This window comes from Zingiber officinale, chromosome 8B (assembly GCF_018446385.1).
Source record: "Zingiber officinale cultivar Zhangliang chromosome 8B, Zo_v1.1, whole genome shotgun sequence".
NCBI lineage: Eukaryota > Viridiplantae > Streptophyta > Magnoliopsida > Zingiberales > Zingiberaceae > Zingiber > Zingiber officinale.
Genome location: NC_056001.1, coordinates 49,271,626 through 49,294,068, shown reverse-complemented (window position 1 = coordinate 49,294,068; position 22,443 = coordinate 49,271,626). Strand labels below are relative to the sequence as shown.

The 22,443-nt window shown below is 34.0% G+C and overlaps 1 protein-coding gene across 1 annotated transcript in view; it reads left to right on the top strand.

Moving 5' to 3' along the window:
• Positions 1 to 6,457: 6,457 nt before the first annotated feature.
• Positions 6,458 to 22,443, top strand: part of LOC122017836 (probable inactive ATP-dependent zinc metalloprotease FTSHI 4, chloroplastic) — a 51,990-nt gene continuing 36,004 nt past the window's right edge. Inside the window, exons 1-5 of the mRNA XM_042575542.1 lie at positions 6,458 to 6,830; positions 7,633 to 7,888; positions 14,391 to 14,766; positions 15,119 to 15,377; positions 16,561 to 16,692. Coding sequence (XP_042431476.1) covers positions 6,567 to 6,830; positions 7,633 to 7,888; positions 14,391 to 14,766; positions 15,119 to 15,377; positions 16,561 to 16,692 — 1,287 coding nt within the window. The 5' untranslated portion in view covers positions 6,458 to 6,566. The remainder of the gene's footprint in view (positions 6,831 to 7,632; positions 7,889 to 14,390; positions 14,767 to 15,118; positions 15,378 to 16,560; positions 16,693 to 22,443) is intronic.

Below are 22,443 nucleotides of genomic sequence, written 5' to 3'. Positions count from 1 at the left end.
CCTTGTCCGTCTCCAATTTCTCTCTTTGCTCATCGGTCCAATATCGACGTCGGAGACACTTTCCCTTCTTGTCCGTTGGAGCTTTAAACGATTCCTCCAACGCAATCCATTGGTTCCAATTCATTTGGAACCACATCTCCATGCGCTTCCTCCAATAGTCGAAGTCCTCGCGCTCGTATGGAGGTGGGATTCGGATGTACCATCCGAGAGGTCCCTCCGACTCCATCTTCTTCCTCTAGCCACTCTCTTGGCGATTAGTCCAACAAGAGCTCACCTAGCTCTGATACCACTTGTTGGGACCTTGACATCCGCTAGAGGGGGGTGAATAGCGTCTCACCCAAATCGTCACTTCCTACGCTTGTTAGTGCACAGCGGAAACAAAAATACTAACAAACAAAAGGAAAGCTAACCCAATGACACGTTGTTTAACGTGGTTCGGAGATGAAGCTCCTACTCCACGGCTGTCCGTAAGGTGGACGATCCCGATCCGTCCGTGGATGACTCCTCAGAAAACCTCTGGCTAGCTCGTGTAGCTCCTTGTGGGTGGAGAAACCTCGCCACAACCTTGTACAAGCACGTTAGATCACTTGGGCACTGGGAGACTCTAATTAGGGTTAACCACCACTAATTTCGTCAACTTTAACCAAACTTCCAATGTTTGGTTATATAGGCCACGGATTGGAAAACCCCGCCTACAAGTCGACTGCCAAAACATGCAGTCGACTGCCCTTCGTGGAAATTCGACCGTTGCAGTCCAACGGCTCGATACCAGCCCTCTGTTCGCTCCCAGTCGACTGCACCAGCCGACTGATGAAACCACCAGTCGACTGCTACAGTAACGCTACAGTACTGCTACAGTAAACCCTAATTCTATGATTTTGCCCCGAGTACATTCACTCAGCGCTCGTTCTCGTCCGACCAACCTAGACCTAGCCTTCTAGCCTCCTCCATCAGCCTTGCGTTCCTCAAATGCCTCCCCATCCTTCACGTCTTGCCTTCTGGAGCTTCCATCGGCCTTGTCATTGTTGTCGGGTCTTCATTTGCCAAGAGGTTGCACCTCCGGGACTTCGTCCATTGCCAAGTCACACTTGGACTTACGTTGCCAAGACTACATACTTGGACTTATACTGCCAAGACTCATCCTTGGACTTTCCTCCTTTGCCAAGATAACACTTGGACTTTCTTTGTTGTACCTGTATCCTGCACACTCATAATGCATATCAAATACAACAATAATCCTAACTTAAACTTTTGCCCAAATATCAAAACCTAGGGTCACTAGATTGCTCCAACAATAACTTCATGTAGGAGGCTTAGAACCAGGGTTGCACACCATATCTACCATCTATACACTCCTTTATTCCACTCCATGTCTAAGTTTCAGAATCTTAAATATTCTAGGTCCATCAATGAGTTTCGGCTAAAATCCATTGATGACTTTAGCTAGTTTTGATGAGACCCAATCCAAGTTCTATAGATTTTTATAGTGCTTCTCACTCTCATCGTGCCTTAAAGTCTCAGATTCAAAGCCTTTCTGCATAGTATATTTTCAAAAATTCAACCTAGTCCTAAGGTGATGCTTTGATGAAATCAACACCAAAATGGTGATGCGATAACAAAATCAGTATAAAGGTGGTGATACTTTGAAGAATTTAATACTAAAGTAATGATGTTTTTTTCAAAAATCAACACGGTGTTTTAACAAAATTAACACATCAAGATGGTGATGTTTTAATGAAATCAATATCTAGGTGGTAATATTTTAATAGTTAATTAATTTTTAATATATATATATAGTAAATTGTCTTTAGGAAAAATAATTACCCGACAACAACCTACTACTTATAATTTTCTTACATACAAGATCCAAGACTTCATTCCAAATGGATCTACGAACAAAGACACAAATTGAAAGTTTTTCTGGATTATCACAAACTTAAGACAACCAAATAGAAACTTATCCGTGATTCCCAGAAGGTCATCATCAAATATTGCTACTTATCAATTAGAAGAACTTATAGACATTGAACATAATTTAGATACCTTTTCTAACGAACAACTAAATACCCTAAATCCAAGGAGAATATATAATCAAGGACTATTATCTTTTTCTACATCACTCTATAGACATCACAGGACACAACCACTTCATCTACCAGATGGAGGTGAAGAAAGATTTATACTTATAACCGAAGAATCGGCACGAACACTTTTATAAAGAAAACACCACTACAGACATCTAGGACTAATAGTATTTGGCCTAAGAGGACTTACTAGAAAGAGTATAGGAGCCAAAGTATTTTTAGTTCTTTACAACTCAAGATTTTCTAACAATGATAAGGCAGTTATTGGACTCAATGAAGTAGATATAAATAGCAATTTGGGAATTACCTACTTCTGTCCAAACTTCAATATGACAATCCCAAACATTATAGAACATATTAAAATTTCAGTACAGGCCAAAGGGTATGGAGATTTTTTAAGACATAATATCCAAATAGACATAATCTTTCTAGGAAAAATAATGACAAATATTAACAATAGTTTTAAAGTCCAAATTATTAATATCATTGAGACCCTTACTACAAAAGACATTTATTTCCTCAAACCTATGGACTTTTCATCTACTTTACTTGCCAGATTAGATTGGACTCTTAATTTAGAGCTAAGCACTAAACCACAAACTTTACAACAAACGGAATCCATTATTTATAAAGATAGACACGGTAGCTCCAATGTAAGATTTCATAATTACAAACCCTCAACATCACAAGAAGAAGATCATGAAGAAGATTAAACTAATATGAACTTAATGAACATAGAATATATAAACAACAGTGATGAGAATAATTATTTATTTTATGATGACCTAAATAAATATGTTTACATCCTATTTGAAATAGCTACCTATTTCACTAAAGAAGATTTATAACAATTAGAAACCTTTGACCTTCTACACCATAAATTAGAGCCTGATTGGATGTTATATTTTGATGAGGACCATAATATAATCGCTAAAAAGCAAGATTACTTTTCAACAGTAAATCTAATTAATCCAGCCGAATCTAGTAGTACTAGTAATTTCAGACCATAACCATTACAAGTAAGATACACCCTGAAAGCTCTATGAGAATTATGGATTATGGAGAAGGACATCCTCCAAGAATAAAGATTACCCCATATACTAATAATAATCTTTTGTTGAGAACAATCGAAAGAAGGAGACCATCTAAAATTACTTATTTTGGCAAAAATTTGGTCCCATTAAATATTGGAGAATACAATGATCCACAACTTTATGATACTTATTTAGAATAATGGATAGTCTCTGTTAAAAGAGATTATCAAGCCAGACACGAACTAGACATAGAAATAGGAGAAGACATGATAAGGGTAGGGGAAAATTAGTTAAGCGATATTGCCAGGGCAACATGGGAAGCTTATAAAACTACATATCCTGAGAAAGTAGTCAGGATGGCCTCACAAGGAAATAACATACTCATTTTTTGCTATACAATTCATAGGTTATTTACCGCCAGAGACGCTAATGCTGGATTAGATATAAGACAAAGAGAAGCTATGAGTGATTTAGAATCATTACAACTCTTTAGTTGGAACTGGATTAAACATTTTTGTAATGACTTCTTAGCATTAACAATGGTATCAGGAAACTATTGTAACCCAGAACTAGGAGAAAGACTCTTTAGCAAACTTCCAGGAGACTTAGGAAAGGAAATACATAAGGTCTGGACAGATATGAATGTAGCACCGCAATACGATAACATTGGAGTAAGAATCCAACACATTATTTTCATACTTAAAGAAAAATGTACCTATATCCACATACAAAAACAACTCAAAAATCAATAATATGGATTTTGTAGCCAAATATATACCCCTCAACAATATGGTCTCACCCAACCTAGACCAAAACTAAATCATTCATCAAGAACACCCAAAAGATCGGTATCAAGGCCCAAGGCAATAAAACCCAAAAAGACCTACTATGTTAGAAAAAAGTAGAGAAAAGAAACTCTATCTAAATAAAGAAAAACATGTGCGAAAATTCAAACCAAATAAGACGTATGCTAATACCATCACATGTTTCGCTTGTAATGAACCAAGTCACTTATCTTTTGCCTGCCCAAATAAAAAAAATTTATATACCAGAGAAGCAAAACTAGTTACCTGTACAAATTTTGATTCAGTAGAAGTACAATCAGATGTTTCTGACACATCCTCCGTCTACTCTATTGTTTTTGTAGATGACGTAGAAGAAGTTATTCCCCCTTCTAACTATAGTCTTGTAAACTCCTTCTTGCAACCTTCATACCAGCAGTATAACTTGCATCCTGAAAGTCGAAATTACATACCTTATGATACACTAGACAGTCTAGAAGAATTATGGGATGAAGTTCCGTTTCTAGACATTAATTTAATGTTTAAACAACACAGTACAAAGCCTACAGAAGAACTTAACTGTCCACATGAGTGGATACTTAAAACAGGAACTGATAACATTCCTTGTTTCTTTTGTAGCTATTATCCATCTTTAGATAAGAGATATACCTGTAAGTTATGTAAGAAACAAACCTGTAATCTTTATCTTCAACAATTGTTCTCGATTACAATATCCATAAGCCAGCTCTCTAAAGGAGGTACTCAAAAATTTTTTATTAGAGACAAGAGTCTTTGTATTAGAAACTCGTATTTTATATATATATATATATATATATAGAGGTTTAGTTGATTCATTCAATTTAAATAAAAAATAGGCTAAATAGTTTTAAGCCCCCTATATTTTCTATTAAAGTAGTAGTTTGTCCTCCTGTATTTAAAAAATAACACTTAACTCCCTTTGCCCTGAAGTTAAAAAGGAAAAAAAAGAGTAAATGATCAAAATAACCCATTACTTTGCTGACCTAAATCTTAATTCTGAATGTTGAAATTATTCTGACTGAAACATCTTTACTGAAAAATAACCTCAGACTTCTAGATAAAAAATGGAAAAAAAATCCAATAGGACTGTTGAAAGCTTAACCTTAACCTGAATGTTTTGGAAGGTGAAGTTGTTGAAGTCTTGTGCTTCTTTTTCTATTTCATCCATCCACCAGAAGAACCCACTTCCATCATTTTTCTATATGCAAATAGTAGTTGACATCTATTAGATGTTAGTGATTTTGGATTAATGTGGTATATTAAGATGTTTGAGCACTAATCTTATTGCCACAATAGCCTATAAACTTTCTTTCTGAATTTTGTAATATCTTTGATGTGCGTATTGGTGTAATTTTGCCACACTAATACTTTACTTCTACTCAATTGTATGCCACATTTGATGATGAGAAGATTTTTAATGAACTTTATTTTATCTTCATTTGATTCTGGTTCATTAATTTAATAAAAATGACACTTTTTTGATTTGATGAGGGTGGTGGAATGAGTTTTTGCATGGTTATCTTGTTTATAGTTGCTGTTTTTTTATTGTTTATATTAGTATATGTATGAATTTTGTGAGATTTTTTTTTTCACAAGTGAGATTTTTGACCTAAACATAGATCATGTTTGGTTAAGGTTAAGCTTTCAACCGTCAAATGAGTTTTTTTAATTTATTTTTCAATTTTTATCTGAGATTATCTTTTAGTAAGGGTCTTTCAATTAGAATAATTTTAACATTCAAAATTAAAGTTTAGGTTAACAAAGTAATGAGTTGCTTTGATCATTTACTATTTTTTATTTTTAATAAAAATTAAATATTATTTTTTAAATATAGAGAGACAACCTGTTATTTGATAGAAAATAGAGAGGACTTAAAAGTTATTTAGCCTAAAAAATATATCTTTTACTTTAATTTACGGAGGAATATTTTTAAAATTAAGCAGGCTCTATGATAAATTTGAAATATGGGCCTTTTGGACATTTTAGAATTTTTAATATGCCTTTTGTAAAAAGCCTTCTTATAAAAGTCAAGTACATTCAACAAAATCTTTATTTGAACCAACTATCAACAGCAACTACGTATTATCCCATTAAACGGGGTGATGAATTTCACACTAAGCTAAATAAATTGAATTTCTATTTAAGTTCTTGTAATAGTTTAAAAGACTATGATAAATCAGACACATTAAATTTGTGTAAAAAAATAAACACTTATATATCTTATTTTTTTATTTTCATTTTATTATGTAAATCAGAAAACATTTGTAACGGATGATTAATCAGTCTTGATTTTGAGATCAACTCTCTATTAAAAAAAAATATCTATTAATCGATCGAAAATTAAGATTCGATCCATGCAAATTGAAAGGACGCTTGTATGTGATACATTGACAAGAGAACTGACAATTGTTATGTCTATTATTTATTTATTTATTTTTTTTCACGCAGGTAACAAGTATGCCATAACTATTGTGCTCAGGCCGACGTGAGTAAAAATGGGTCAACTTAGTCCATGCCCTATCTGAGCGCCCGCCCTCCTGTTAAACTGGCCCAAGGCAGAGAGATAAACAAACCCTGCTGGGCCTGGTATCGCCGTCTCAGGTCGCGGCGGATAAGCCGGCGACGCGATGGCTTCTTGGTCGCCGACACTGCCTTCTGCCTCATGCTTCTCGCCTTCCTCTTCTATGTTCCTTCCTTCCTACCGCCTGCTGACGACCAATCTCCGGCGCCAGACACTGAAGAAGCACCTATCTGTTACCGTCCCGGTGGATGTTGCTCATTTCCGTGTTCGAAGCTTGGAGACGAACATAACTCCTACAGGTGATGGTGAACTACCGGTTAACGAAGCAGCAACAGAGGGAGAGAATCTCGAGTTGCAGCAGGTTTTCGAGGTGCCGTAAGAAGAATGCTTTTACGTTCAACTGTAATTTCCCCCCTCTTCACCTCGAGCGTCAAACTCATGACGAAGTAGGAAGTGAAGAGCACTTGAAAACACCTTGGCTTCCAATTTTCGGTTTCTTTTCCTTTCAAATTTGGATTGGAAAGCCATTGTTTCCATAAGTTCAATTGTTGCCAGATGTTTATGATGATGTTGAATTGATCAGAGAGGCAGGGCGTTTATATTAGGTCGTCTAAAGTCTAACCAAATTGAAATTTATCATTTTTCTTCTGTAGGTTCAAAGTGCGGCATACATCCTTGTGCAAAAAACGGGGCTTATGCTATTTAATTTATTGTACTCTTTAAATCGTCTAGTGATTATTTATATACTGCAAGTTATAACTGTATGCCACTTTCGATCACATATGCCAACCTACTTGAAGAAATTACAATCGTTTGCTGCTTAGGAATATGCACTTGCGTTACTTAAGTTTGGACATTGAGAAGTTATGGCTTAGATTCTAGTTGAAACCTTCTACAAATAAAGAAAAACAATGATTGGACTGTTAGAATTCTGCCTAGCAAAATAGTCTGATCTTGTTCTACAGATCCTGAGACTTGGTTGTTTAACAACAAGCAGAGTGAACATACAAAATCTAGATACCTTGAACAGCCTAATGGAAGCTCTGTTAACAGATAGAGTTTGCCAGAATAATGTTTTTTTGTGTATTTTTTGAATCTGTGAGATTATTTGTCCTCTCAAGCTGTTGATATCTTATGCTTACTACTCAGAATATTTTGGAACAATTTTTCAGAAGTTGAAGGATTCAGAGCGACAACGCGTTGACAAGTTGGAAAAGTTTGAGAATAAAGCAAATGTGCAACTTGAGAGGCAGCTTGTATTGGCTTCCTCTTGGAGTAGGTCTTTACTGACTTTGCAGGGAAAATTGAAAGGAACAGAATGGGATCCAGTGAACTCTCACAGTATCGAATATAGTGAGTTTTTGAAGCTACTTAATTCAAACAATGTCCAATTCATGGAGTATTCAAATTTTGGACAGACCGTCTCTGGTATGAAATTTATCCTATTTGGTTTCTATCTTTTCGTTGTATTTTGAGGCTGGAAGAGTCATTCTTAGCTTATTTTTCCCCATTATTTACTTGAGATAGTAGATTCATTTTCATTTTGGATCTTGAGACATTTTCTTCCCTAATCATGCTAGATAAATGTTAATATAGGTTAACCCTTGTGTTATTTTTTAATGGCTTTCTCTTTGGCTTAAGTGATGATTTTGTTAATTATGCCATTAATGCATCCCCTGCTTGTTGGGGTTGCAATGTTGCAAACATAGTCCCATATTGAAAACACATGGGAAAGATCACGGGTTTATAAGAAAAAGATATCTCCATTGGCATGGGGCCTTTTGGGTAGAGCTCAAGAGCAAAACCATGAGGGCTTAGGCCCAAAGTGGACAATATCATACCGTTGTGGAGATATCTAAATTCTTTTCGATCCTACAATTGGTATCAGAGCCCGGACTACCAGAAGGTTTAATCGTCGACTGTGCAAAAGAGCTATGGTCTGATTGAGTCATGTGGATACAATATTGACCTCGAATAAAGAAAGTGAGGGCTCCTATGTTCGGATCAAGAGGACCAGATACCAGGCAGGAAGTTTTAGTTGTGGCTAGGCAAGGAAGTCCTAGTAGGTCGGGTGGACCGAGAGGCAGGAAGACCTGGTGGGTCGAGGATCGGACGTGGGAAGCATGTGGTCCTTTGTTTGAGGGGGGGGATTGTTGGGGTTGCAAGGTTGCAAACATAGTCCCACATTGAAAACACATGGGAAAGATCATGAGTTTATAAGAAAAAGATATCTTCATTGACATGAAGCTTTTTGGATAGAGCCCAAGAGCAAAACCATGAGGGCTTAGGCTTAAAGTGGACAATATCATATCATTGTGGAGATATCTAAATTCTTTTCGATCCTACACTGCTTCTGCTAATAGTCAACTTCATGTGATTTGTTATTTTTTCCTGAAAAAAATGTGTTCTGTTAGTTCAATATCAAATGTAAAGTCTTAATAATTTTAACTTTTTACGGTTGTTAAATATGTCTCTTCACCTTATTCTTGTTAATGATGCTGTTAAATATATCTCTTCACCTTATTCTTGTTAATGTCGTTTGTCATTAAGTTTATGATCTTTTGTGGAATTTACTAAAATCTATTTATCTATTCCCGGATTTGAGTTAGGTCACATTTTCGTACTAATGTGTCATTAGTTAAATATGTCTTCACTTTGTTCTTGTTAATGTTATTTGTCACTAAGCTTCTGATCTTTTATGGAATTTGCTAAAATCTGTTTGTCTATTCCTGGCTAGGTCACATTTTCTTACCGTGTGTCAGTAGTTAAATATATCTTCACCTTGTTCTTGTTAATGTCATTTGTTACTAAGTTTTAGATCTTTTGTGGAATTTATTAAAATCTATTTATCTATTCCCTGATTTGAGTTCAGTCACATTTTCTTACCAGTGTGTCAGTAGTTAAATATATCTTCACCTTGTTCTTGTTAATGTTATTTGTCACTAAGTTTCTGATCTCTTGTGGAATTTACTAAAATCTATTTATTTATTCCTTGATTTGAGTTTGGTCACATTTTCTTACGAGATCTTCACCTTGTTCTTGTTAATGTCATTTGTCACTAATTTTTTGATCTTTTGTGGAATTTATTAAAATCTGTTTATCTATTCCTTGATTTGAGTTTGGTCACATTTTCTTACCAGTGTGTCAGCAATTAAATAGATCTTCACCTTGTTCTTGTTAATGTTATTTATCACTAAGTTTCTTATCTTTTGTGGAATTTACTAAATTCTGTTTATCTATTCCTTGATTTGAGTTCGGTCACATTTTCTTACTGCCTGTCAGTAGTTAAATATATCATCACCTTGTTCTTGTTAATCTCATTTGTCACTAAATTTTTGATCTTTTGTGGAATTCATTAAAATCTGTTTGTCTATTCTCTGATTTGAGTTCGGTCACATTTTCTTACTAGTGTGCCAGTAGTTAAATATATATTCACCTTGCTATTGTTAATGTCATTTGTCACTAAGTGCTTGATCTTTTGTGGAATTCAGTAAAATCTGTTTATCTATTCCCTGATTTGAGTTCAGTCACATTTTCTGACCAGTGTGTCAGTAGTTAAATATCTCTTCACCTTATTCTTGTTAATGTCATTTGCCATTAAGTTTCTGATCTTTTGTGGAATTTACTAAAATCTGTATATTTATTCCCTGATTTGAGTTTGGTCACATTTTCTTACCAGTGTGTTAGTTAAATATATCTTTATCTTGTTCTTGTTAATGCCATTTGTCACTATGTTTATGATCTTTTGTGGAATTTACTATAATCTGTTTATCTATTCCCCGATTTGAGTTGGGTTACATTTTCTTAATAGGGTGTCACTGGCATAGTTGTCAAAGATCAGATGACATAGATATGGATCACCTGTATTTTCTTGGTATGGGCAAAAGCTTATACGATCTTTATAAGGAGATTGGTTATCCCATTGAAATTGTTGGATAAGTTTGGACAAACTCAAGATTCAGATTAAATTACTTAGAGATCAGTTATATTCCTCAAGGAAATAGATGGAAACAATTGAAAATTGGCCATATTGAGAGTGAAAATGGATGCGGTTGGTTGATATTTGAGTGTCTTAGGGTGACTAATAAACCTGGTGTTTTAGCAAGAAGTTTTATCCTGTTTAATCCTAGTAAACATGCATGAGAAGGCAGTAGAATCTTTCTCACTCTCTTTAATTTGAAGTTAAATTTTCAACCTCACCATGCTTAAGTTTTTCATGATATCAATAATTTAACCTTTTTAATGCTCCTAAACAATATTAGAGATCTAATATGTATAATCTACTATTACCTAGTAGTTTTAAAATATTATTTTTTCAAATAATGATAAAAATAATAATATGATAATATTAATGGATAATAATAATATGACATTACTAATAGTTTGAAAGTATATGTATTATTAGTTCTAATATTTATTATTGATATTTAGTGATATTTATTATATGATATTTGATGAATGCACCTCCTTATTATGATTGAACACAATTTGTTATCTCATTTGAAATTATTTTATTTATTTTTCTTAATGATTCCTATTTTACCAATCCTACCTATCCAGATGACCCATAATTATGTATGTTGACCATTGGCTCCAGATACATATACCAATTTTGACAAACAAGCTCAGTAGGCCATGAAGATAAAAGTAAAAATTTCCCTTTGTTTTATCTTTTATCTGAACTAACTAGCAGTAACTGAAAGTGCACATATGGACATGCCTGTCTTATCTTTTTGCTGATTGAACTGATACATCTATCTCAACGTTGTATTTTGTTAAGTATATGTCATAAACTGTATTTTTTACTTGATTTGGCAAAATGAGTACAGGAATAATGTCCAGGGCATGAGATTAAAGAAGAAAAAAAATAAGCCAATAGTATGGAACACTATACAGAATAACTATATTATATGAATGAAATGAACAAAAAAGATTTGGTTATTTTACAAGGTTCTTGGCATGAGATTTTTGGAATATGCTCCTACAGCTACCAAAACTCTTAAATTATTATCTTTCTCATAAACTTTCCAAGTTTACTAAAGGCAGCAGATTATTGCTAAGGTTTCAAAGGAAATGAGACTGTGATTGTACTGATGGAATTCTAACTGACAGCATATATTGGATATGCAATAAATGTTGGTGTGCTATATTAGATCATGCAGTTAGTTGTCTCTTAATTACCAACGTTCTAGAGATAAGATTCATGCAGAATTTGACATAGGAGTCTCCTGGTTGTTGATTCTTCTCTTAGTGGGTGAACATAGTGTGGGCATAGTCCTTCATCAAAGTTGAGAATTGGCAACCAAAATTGGCCTTTGGACAGGTTAAGAGTATGATTTATAGTGATTTGGGTAGAATTATCCATTTAACTTTCAAGTCATGGAACACTTCCATTGATACCTCCCATGTAACAAGATAGTAGTCAAAGGATGTAATGCTCATTGTTGATACTATGATCAATGAGTGAGGGCTGTGCGACCACCTAACCAATTGCTTAATGTCAAAAAGGAAGAAGCTTGAGTTAGAGTCTAATGGGAGGACACATGAACTTTAATTGATAACTAGGTGCAACCCTCAAGGCCTATAATCCATCACTTGGAGGATGCACTCAAATACTTGAAGTCACACTACAATGAGTTAAGAAAGGACGCTCCAAGTTTAATCTTTCTTGTATATAATGGCTTCACAATCTTTTGGTGAAATCTCATCATTGCATATCACGTTTACTTTAGTTCTTTTTGACTTAGATTTTTTTATATTTAATAAGACTATATCACTTAGATAACTAAATTAAAAATGTTTTTCACTCATTTTTGCTTCAATGTGTCTTAATTATTGGAATGATGTGTCATTTAATTGTCTCGCCTGGTGAAATAATGATTCAATCTAAGTTGATCTTGGTATGCTTCGGCATCAACCAAAGTGTGCCAAGTGTTGACATAGTGCGGTATTGAAATTGTATCATTCCATCAGAGGGCAAATTCTAGCATGGATCAATACTTTAGAATTGGCCAACACGATCCAATTTATTGGTTTTGAGCCAAATTAATTTATTCAGGAACATTTTCATGTATAAAATTTGGTTACGCACAAATGACAGGTTATATCATTTATCTAAATCAAAAGAATGACTGAGAATTTTAGGAGCTAACAACTTGTAATTTATTTACATTAAATTACCAATCTTGCTTGTCATTTTTGAAACATTTTCCTGATGCTTCATGTTTTACTTATTGCTACTAGCTAGTATATTAGATTTTAGTTGAATATATTTATTAGGAATGAGAGCCTTGGTATAATAGTAAAGTTGCTGCCATGTGACTTAGAAGAGTCTCAGAAACAACCTCTTATAAAGAATGGTAGGCTATGTACAATAGGCCCTTCCTAGGGACTGCATTAGCCGAAGCTTCGTGCACCGGGCTGTCTTATTTTTTTTTAATATATTTATTAGGTAAAGACATAAGTATTGTTACTAACAATATTTATGTTTCTTAAGAAATATGGCCATTATATTCTATCATGATAATTAATTGACATGCTTATTTAACATATGATGCCCTAAACATGGTCTCAGTGCCTCAATAACAGGTGGATTTTTAAAATATTGATAATTTTTTAGTTTTAAATAAATTAAATGCATCAAAGAAACAAACTTGCAAATATGGTATGCCATAAGCCTATTAAGTTGTTGCCACTAAATAGGGCAAAAGGTCATGGGTTCGAATCATGGAAACAGCCTCTTGCAAAAAGCAGGGTAAGGCTGCGTATAATGAATCCTTCCCCAGGACCCGCAGAGCGGGAGCTTCGTACACCGGACTGCCTTTTTTTTTATAAGCCTTTTTAGTCTCGTTACTTGTGCTGATGTGTTGCCACTTGTGACTGATGTGTTAAGCCATATCAATGCAGAAAATTGTTACTGAAGGATTTACTGACACAAATAATCGTCCTTTATAACCTTTTTTGTGCTATGCAGACCAGACCAAAAAGCTGTTTCGAATAATTTCTGAATACTTGGTTAAAAACCTTCGTCAAGCCTTAGTTTAATCCATTTTCGTATACTACACATGGCTATCAGAAACTTTGAACACAAATCTTCTCCTATGATTATGGTAGTAGATAGGGCTGAAATAGGTGAACTGAAAGTTTTAATTGACCGAATGCATATAACTGCGATACAACCAACGACACAACTTCTTATAGACTCCAATACAGACACTAGCTTTTGGAGTAGATCTTTGAAAGCTTCCTTTTTTAACCATGTGAACCTTAAAGGCTGTGTCAGATACACAGAATACCTCCCTTCTTTTCATAGTCCTTGTGGCTTCCAAATTATGTGTTGCATTGCTCAGTGCCTGCCTGATATGCTTTTATGGGTCATTAAGCGTCTGTTGAAGTGGTGATCCAATCAAATTTTACTTGGAAAAGATTAGACTTTTCCTAACATCTTAAGCTTTGGGGATGACGTCACTGATAAAATTAATAGTCCTTGAGAATTTGCTAATGTTATTCCTGTTGCACATAGGCGTTTTCGGGTGGTTGCATGCACATTTAAATAAAAGATTATAACTAGTCTTTTTATTGTTATGAAGGGATATTAAGGACAGGGAGCCTCTTCCATATCTTCCTTTTTGCCATCAATTTATTGGTTGACTTAGATTCTTATTTATACGGTTTCTTTGATACCTCTTCATGTCACAATTTCAGATTAGCCTCTCCCTTCTTCAGCACAATAACTTGTTATATGTCACAGTTCTCCTATATCTAGGCCTTTGATCACATATCCATTTTGATTCAGTATTATTTTTAATATTTATGCTAAGTTTTGCTTTATGAAGAAGGTGCATTCTTTCTGCTATATCTAAACCCTAAATATACTTGCATATATCTTTGTTTTGTTTTTTTAATTGGTTATGGTGCATTCTTTCTGCAGTGATTTTACCTTATAACAAAGACAAAAGAGATGGGAAAGAAAGTTCAGACAGAGAAATTGTGTATCAGCGCCATATTGTTGATCGGATGCCAATTGATGGGTGGAACACTATATGGAATAAATTGCATCAGCAACTTGTAAATGTAGATGTCATTAATGTGGATTCTTTATCCTCTGAAGTCTACTCGACCATAGCGACTGCTGTTGTGTGGTCTATGCGTTTTGCCCTTTCAATTGCTGTATATCAGTGGGTTGATAGTGTGACGAGACCAGTTTATTCAAAGTTGATTCCTTGTGATCTTGGTAAACCACAAAAAAGAGCTAGACCTTTGTTGCCCCGTAGGCACAGTGCATTAGGATCTTTGGGCAAAAGTCGGTAAGTGGAAACATGTTTATTCCTTTTAGTATCACGTGTACTGATAAACATAGATGGCCAAGTCACTAGAACTTTTGGAAGATTGTTTTTGCAAATAAAGACATGCTAAGATCATCTCCCTTTTATTGAATAATTATGATTTATTGAAGTGTCAATTCCTAGAATTAGCAGACATGCTACTTATGACATTTGAAAACAATAACTTAGTTATCGAGCTCTAATTTTAAAAAAAAAGTTTACATTATGAAGATTTTTGTTAAGTCCTGTTAATACTTATGGTGTTACATGAAGTGCAAGTTCTTATTTACTGAAAATCAAATCTTGATTAGATACATCTTTACTCATTTTTCAGGGCAAAATTTATATCAGCTGAAGAGACTACAGGTGTCACATTCAATGATTTTGCTGGACAGGAATATATAAAGATGGAATTACAAGAAATTGTGCGAATCCTTAAAAATGATGAGGCATTTCAAGATAAGGGTATATATTGCCCGAAGGGGGTTTTACTACATGGACCACCTGGAACAGGAAAAACTCTGCTGGCTAAAGCTATTGCAGGTGAAGCAGGTCTCCCATTCTTTGCAGCCAATGGAACTGATTTTGTTGAGGTGATGTCTGATTCTTTATTTTGTTGTTTGCATGTACCAAAACCATATCGGCACGGCACGATACGGTACCTAAACCGTATCGTTCCTGTCATAAACTGAAACTCCGATACAGTTCGAGATTTTAAACCATGGACTGACCTATTGGTTGACTAACTTGTTGGTCGGCCAGATGTCCCAATCTAGTTGACTAGCTTTGACTAATTCTTCCATGACTCCTACCTTCCACTTGCATTAGTCACATACATTAATTTTCTAGTCGACTCTTTCAATCAGCTGTTATATTCAAGTATAAATAATCTCTTCCAGTTTTCCCCATTGTTTTTATATGACCATTTATTTTTCTTGAGGGGTATAAAAACTTATGTCATTTAGGATCTCTCTTTTTTTTTTTCCCTAAGCTCAACATTAGTACCATAGCTCCCAATGATGTAGAAGAATCCCATATAGCTTATCCCACTGAGTGGCATAAAGGCTTGGTTGTTGTAGTTATTTTTGTAACCTTAACACCACAGCTCTATCTACTAAATCTTCATCTTCTAATCATGAACTAACATTTTTATGTGCTGCCACACAACAATGAAGAATCTTTTGTTATTTTTCATGGTATTTATCTGGTGTGATGATGGTCACTTGATCTCCTAGCCTAGCCTTGCAAATTGGGATACCTGTGTGTTGTTGGCTTCCACATGATTTGTAGGTGATGATCTAGCCTTATAACAAATATGATTTAATCCAGACTCATGCATGATACAATTTTACATGGTTTCAAGATCTATTCTAAACCTTAACCTTTTCATTGAGTTTGGATCCCTCATTGGAGGTTTTAGACTATACAACCGCTTGTTGCAAAAGCTTAATCTCTTATTGAAAAATATCTGCTTAAGCCTTTTTTGTTTTCAGCAACTATATTGTACAAGACACGACAGTGATTGATCAGACCTCAAGTGCTCCTATGCTCCTGTCATGACTATTTTCTTGACATGTTTTCTAGCCTTGCTCATGAGAAAGTGTTTCTCGTTGCCTCTTGTTGCCAACTTGCTTCACATTGTTTTGGTCATTGGTTTGCCTATGCTTCTCCTTCATGTTTAGATTCAGTTGTCAGTTATTACTCTGTTTTCCTTCCCCAAGTACCAGGTCCAATTCATGCTTAAGTAGCTTGCACTCAACATTTCTACGTTGGCAGATGTTTGTAGGTGTCGCAGCAGCTCGTGTGAAGGATCTCTTTACAACTGCCAGATCATATGCACCATCAATAATCTTTATTGATGAAATTGATGCGATAGGCAGTAAACGTGGTGGACCTGATATTGGAGGGGTAAAATGTTCTTTTCTCCTAATTCTTTTATAACATATTTTCCCTTAACTTGCCTTTTCATGCAAGGATGGCTGTGTTATGATGTTGCTGGGGTGTTAATTACTCTCAAGTTTCTCTATCTCACAGGATTTTGCACTTTAGCATTCCTGGATTTTTCAATTACATTCACCTTTTATTTATTAATTGTTTGGTTATACAGTTTAAACTTTAATGCTGGGCAGATCACTAATTTAATCAATATGTTGAAATTGATTGGGGGTGGATCTTGCATGCATGCATTAATTATTTGTGTGATAATTTTGCTTTGGGCCATTTTTTCCTAAAAACAAGTAAACATGCTGAGTATGCGGAGTGTGTACTGTTTGAATACTTCAAGTGCATGAAGAGAGAGGAGTAAAAAAGGATAAGGAGAAGGAAATGTTGGAATAGATAATTTTTAGAAGAGGAACATATTTGGTACTGAGAGAGATAGAGACCACCTGAAAGAAAAAATGAAAAAAAAACATAGACATAGGGATTGAGAGAGTAATTCACATGTTTTTTTTTGTCTCTCCTTTTTGTACCTTGTTACATGAGCAGAGTTTAACTAACTTGATTGCTTATCCAAAATATCAATCTAAGATCTTTGTACTTTGAAGATCTGGTGTAGGTCAACTATGAAAAATTGCTAGATCTTTAGAAGAAAAGAAGCTCATTGTGAGAATACTTCACAAGTGATGTAACACGATGGATGGATAAGCAAATGAACCTCACATAGAGGAACTCTAACATAGAGTAAAGCTAGTGAGAAGTTTGCAAGATGGCAATTACATGGACTATGGACCTCTTTTGTAGACCCAAATAATCTAAATTAGGGAAAGAGACACTGGAACATAATTAATAATACAATTGTCTCCTAATTAATTACCAAAAGAGATCAAGGTGATTGAAAATCAATTTGGATTTATACCTAAGGTTGGTGATAAAAGCTATACATCTTCTTAAATAAATGATTGAAAAGTATCTGGAAAAGAAGCAACATGTATACATGATATTTATTATCCTAAAAAATGTCTATGGCAAAGTTCCGAGAGAAATTATGTGAAGAATTTTAGAAAGAAAGGTGTTAATGTAATGCATATTGAGACAATAAGGATATATATGAGGATTTAATGATAAGAGTGAACACTCTGGTGGATTAATCGAAACAATTCTTATAAAAATAAGGTTACATTAAGGAATAACTCTAAGTCCATATCTTTTTACATTAGGTATGGATAAACTCACTTAACACATCCAAGATACATTATCATGGTGTATGCTATTTATAGATGATATTATTCTGGTTGATGAGACACGTGAAGAAGTAAATGCTAAGTTTGAATATTAGCAGAAGGCATTAGAAGTTAAAGATTGTAAGCTTAATAGAGTAAAGATAAAATAATGGTATTTAAGTTTAATAGTAGTAGACATAACAAGATAATTGTTAAGATAGGAGATGATGAGTTAGTCATAATTGAAAATTTTTAAGTATTTAAGATCCGTTTTGTAAAAGGATGGAGGAGTTGATAGAGATGTTTTCATATAATATAAGTATGATGATTAAAATGGATGAGGGCGTTAGTAAGGTATCTCTTAAACTTAAAGAGAAATTTTATAAAATGACGGTTGGATCTACTATATTATATGAAATTGAATGTTGTGCTGTGAAGTGAGTTCACGAGTAGAAGATGAGAGTTGCAGAGATGAGAATATTAAGAGGAATGTATGAATATACGAGGATAGATAAGAAATCAGAATATTAGAGAGAAAGTAGGGGTTGCACTAAAACTCTCATAGACATGTTTAAGATGGTATAAATATGCACTTAAGTGCCCAATATATACCCCAATTAGGCTATGTGGGAGCATGATAAATGCACACATTAATCAAGAACGAGGGAGACTAAAAAAGACTTGGTTAGTAACTATAAAACAATATAAAATGCATCTAAATATAGATGAAGATATAGTAGAGATCAAATCTATTGGTGTAGGAGGATCTATATAGCTGAGTTAGCAGGATAAAGGCATCTTAATTTATTCTCCATTTTTTTTCTTAAATTGAAAATGTCTTAATCTCAAATTATTCTCCAATTTGTTTAATTCCTTTTCAGCATTATTCTCCTATATTAAGAACACAACTTCAGATGAGTTGTCGGCTTTTCTTCTTGGATTGTCATTTCCAAGCATAGGGATAATTGCTTTACTATGTTTAGTAATGTTTCTTAGTTATTTTGTTTTTTTACTTTTCTTCTAACGGGCAAGAAATCAATACAGTTTGCTCCTCTTTTGCGCTTTGTGTTATTCCTTTTTGGTTGCTCTTTTTAATGTATAAGAAAACATCTGAGATTGTTATAAGGTAAGAATATTGGATGTGAACATGGTAACACTAAGGATGATTCCACAAATTGTGACAAAGTCAACATATAAAGAAGGATACTTAATTTCTCCTAGCAAATTAGTATACCCCTATTTAAAAAATTTGACTTATGGTTAAGTAAGTTGGCAAGATAAACAAATGAGCATTGTAATCAATCTTATATGTGTCCAAATAAAGCAGTTATGAAAGTAATAAGTGCCCTAACATAGGCCAAATAAAGTAGATATGAAGGTAATAAATGCCTCTAAAATAGATGTTATTAGAAAATTCAAATATGCAATATGAAAAATTATTGTATCACTTGGAACTTTATAATAATGATTTTGTTACTAATACTAACAGTATTGGTAGATATAACTCTCATATGCAAAGTGAGACTGAGACTTTCAGTTTGGTAGATAAAAGAAAATAAGAAATCTAACTCAGCTAGTCGACGTATATTAAAGTTACAAGTAACTATGAAATTAATCGTGTCAAGTAATATAAAAATTTTAAGGTGATATTGTTCATGATGTTTGTTTTGTTTTAGTTTCCTCTTATGATTTCTTTGGATAACATGAATGAGCTATGGTTTGAAAGACTAAGACATGGTTACTATCGGGTTGTTAGGTCTTTTTAGCTTGCATTGTTAATGAGCTCATTTAAGTGTCATTAGAAGACTTTTAAAATGTTATTAGAGAATTTTCCTAGTGTCGAATTATCAACTTTTTTAGCACAATTCTTTCATTTCAATCAATTGTCATTTCAATTGAGTGTAAGTGAAGTGGAGTATGAGGATATTGCCTTTGAGTGTAATTCTTTCAAGAAGATTGTTTTGTATATACATATTGGGTAGTTGTTTGATTTTTTTTCCCTTTTTTTCTTCATTTTTTTTGTTGTTCCTATTGTAGCAGTAATAATAATTTCTTTTTCTTTTTCTTTTTCTTTTTCTGGTGTTGAGGGTGGAGGAACTTTGTAATGGAATTTGAAAGAAATAATGATGTAGATATAAAAGTGGTGGACGAGTGGATGCATAACAAGGAGTTACGTCATTAGGTAACTAGTACTAAGAATGAACCACTTGGTTTTGGCTTTGATACTAATCGATGTAGCACTGTGAACAAATAGGCAAACGAACCTCCGATAGAGGAAATTCTCACACAGAAAAGTGAAAAATTATTATTGATTGCAAGATCACAATTACATGACTTTGGACTTCGTTTATATACTTTATTCTAGTGAATTAGAAATAATAATCCTAAATTAGGAACAATTCGCAAGACCATAATTGGGAATATTAATTACCAAAACGAAAAATATAAATTTCCTAAATTACCAAAGAATTCAATAATTTATGAATTGATAAACGTCAATTTAAAATTTAATTGAAAATGTGCCAATCTTAAATTATTCTCCAATTTTATTTCTTTCAATTAAAGATGCACCAATCTCAAATTATTCTCCAATTTGTTTATTTCTTTTTCTGCATTAACAAGTCTTTTGAAAATTAAGCAATGTATTGTGAGGTATTTTATAGTCTTCATTGAGCTTGTCTTTTGGTACATAACAATGTTTTTGAGACTTTGAAGTTCTAGTTTTCTTGTGTACTTAGTTTGACATCCCTGATGTGACTAGTGGGCATGTCTAATAGGTACAGTATCTTTTTTGGCAAATAGTTTTGACTTTCAAGATCTAGTTTGGGCACCTACTTGGCTTGGCATCAAACCTATGTCAATTGGCCGGCATAGGTCCCACAGGTCTAGCTAGGTTTATGACTGCCCCATCTCCTTTTGTCTTGTTTACCTGCAAAAATACATATGAAATATTAAAGAACCTAAATGACAAAACTATATTATTGTATCAAATAAGTTAATGGTAGAACCTCTTTTGTAAGTAAAATCAATAACAAATCAGTAGCTACATAATTCTTAGAAGTGTTATAAACTAAATGTGTCTTTTTCATCAGAGTTGTAATCTATAGGTAATGTCTCCTACCCATATTTTCCAAAAAAATTGGCTACCTAACAAGATTAACTAATTACAGATTCAAAGAAAAAATGCAAAAAAATGAATTAAATTGCACTTAAAAATGGTTAAATCAATTAACTTTGTAAGTTCTGAGTGAATCTGCAGGAGTTAATAAAAACCTCATATGGGCAGTACCTATTCTTATAATTAGTGTAGTGCCAATAAAGCTCCAATGAAAGGAGTGTAGCCACCACAGACTACTTACTCGGGAGTAGATGTTTGGGGGAGGCTGGTATGATCTTTGCCATATGCTCTAGTTAGACCTGACCACGGTTCGGAACCGACGGTTCGACGGTTCGGAACCGCCGGTTCGACGGTTCCAGGCAGGTCGACCCTTAACCTTAACCGCCCAAGACGGTTACGGTTCATGGTTCAGAACCGCCGGTTCACGGTTCGGTTTACGGTTCGTCACGGTTCGTCACGGTTCAAGATTAATATGTTAATAAAAATTAAAAATTAAAAATTAAACATTAAACATTAAAAATTAGAAATTAAAATTTATTAAAAAAGGGCTTGCACTTATTTAAGTTGCCTACGTATCCCTTTAGGGGAATCAAAGCCCACGTAGTTCTTTTACATTTTTATCCTTTTACATTTTCATTCACTTCCATTTCCTGTTCCTGTCGTATTTGTTCCTTCAGTATCAAAATCTCCAACTTCGTCATTTGAAAGTTGCACTCCTTGGATTCTTTTCTCCGCTCTGGTCCAATCGTCCAATAATGATTGGGCTTCCAATGAGTCGGGAGACAAAGTTGATCGTCGTTCATCTAATATGTTGTCGCCGGCACTGAACGTCTGCTCCACAGCAACAGTTGACACTGGACTAAAATTTCTTTGCGATCACGGAGAGAACGGGAAAGCTTTGAGCCTTCAGTGACCACCACTTTAAGATATCGAAGTTTTCGCTATCTGCTTCATTAAAATCAAAAGAAGTCGTAAAATAATTCTCAAGTTCCTGTGTGGAACTTGAGGATCCTCGTGGACGTTTTGTCCGTTCTTTTAATAAGAGTTGTGCTTTTGTAAGTTTTAAATTACTACTAGTAGTTTGTTGAATTTCAGAAATATTAATTTGTGTTCCATATTTTGCATAATATTGATTATAAATATCATATAAATAAATTCTAACATTATATATAATATTAACTGGATCAGGGGAAGAAGAATCTTTAATTGGAATTAAAGCGTCATAATATAAAGTTAACATTTCTTGTAAAACTTCTAATTTAAATCTAGGATCTAAAGCAAATGCAATTAAATAAATTTCAGGAATTAAATAAAAATATTTTTCCCATTTAGTTTTCATAGCTAAGATGAAGGAGATAAAGATTCATTATTAATATGTTC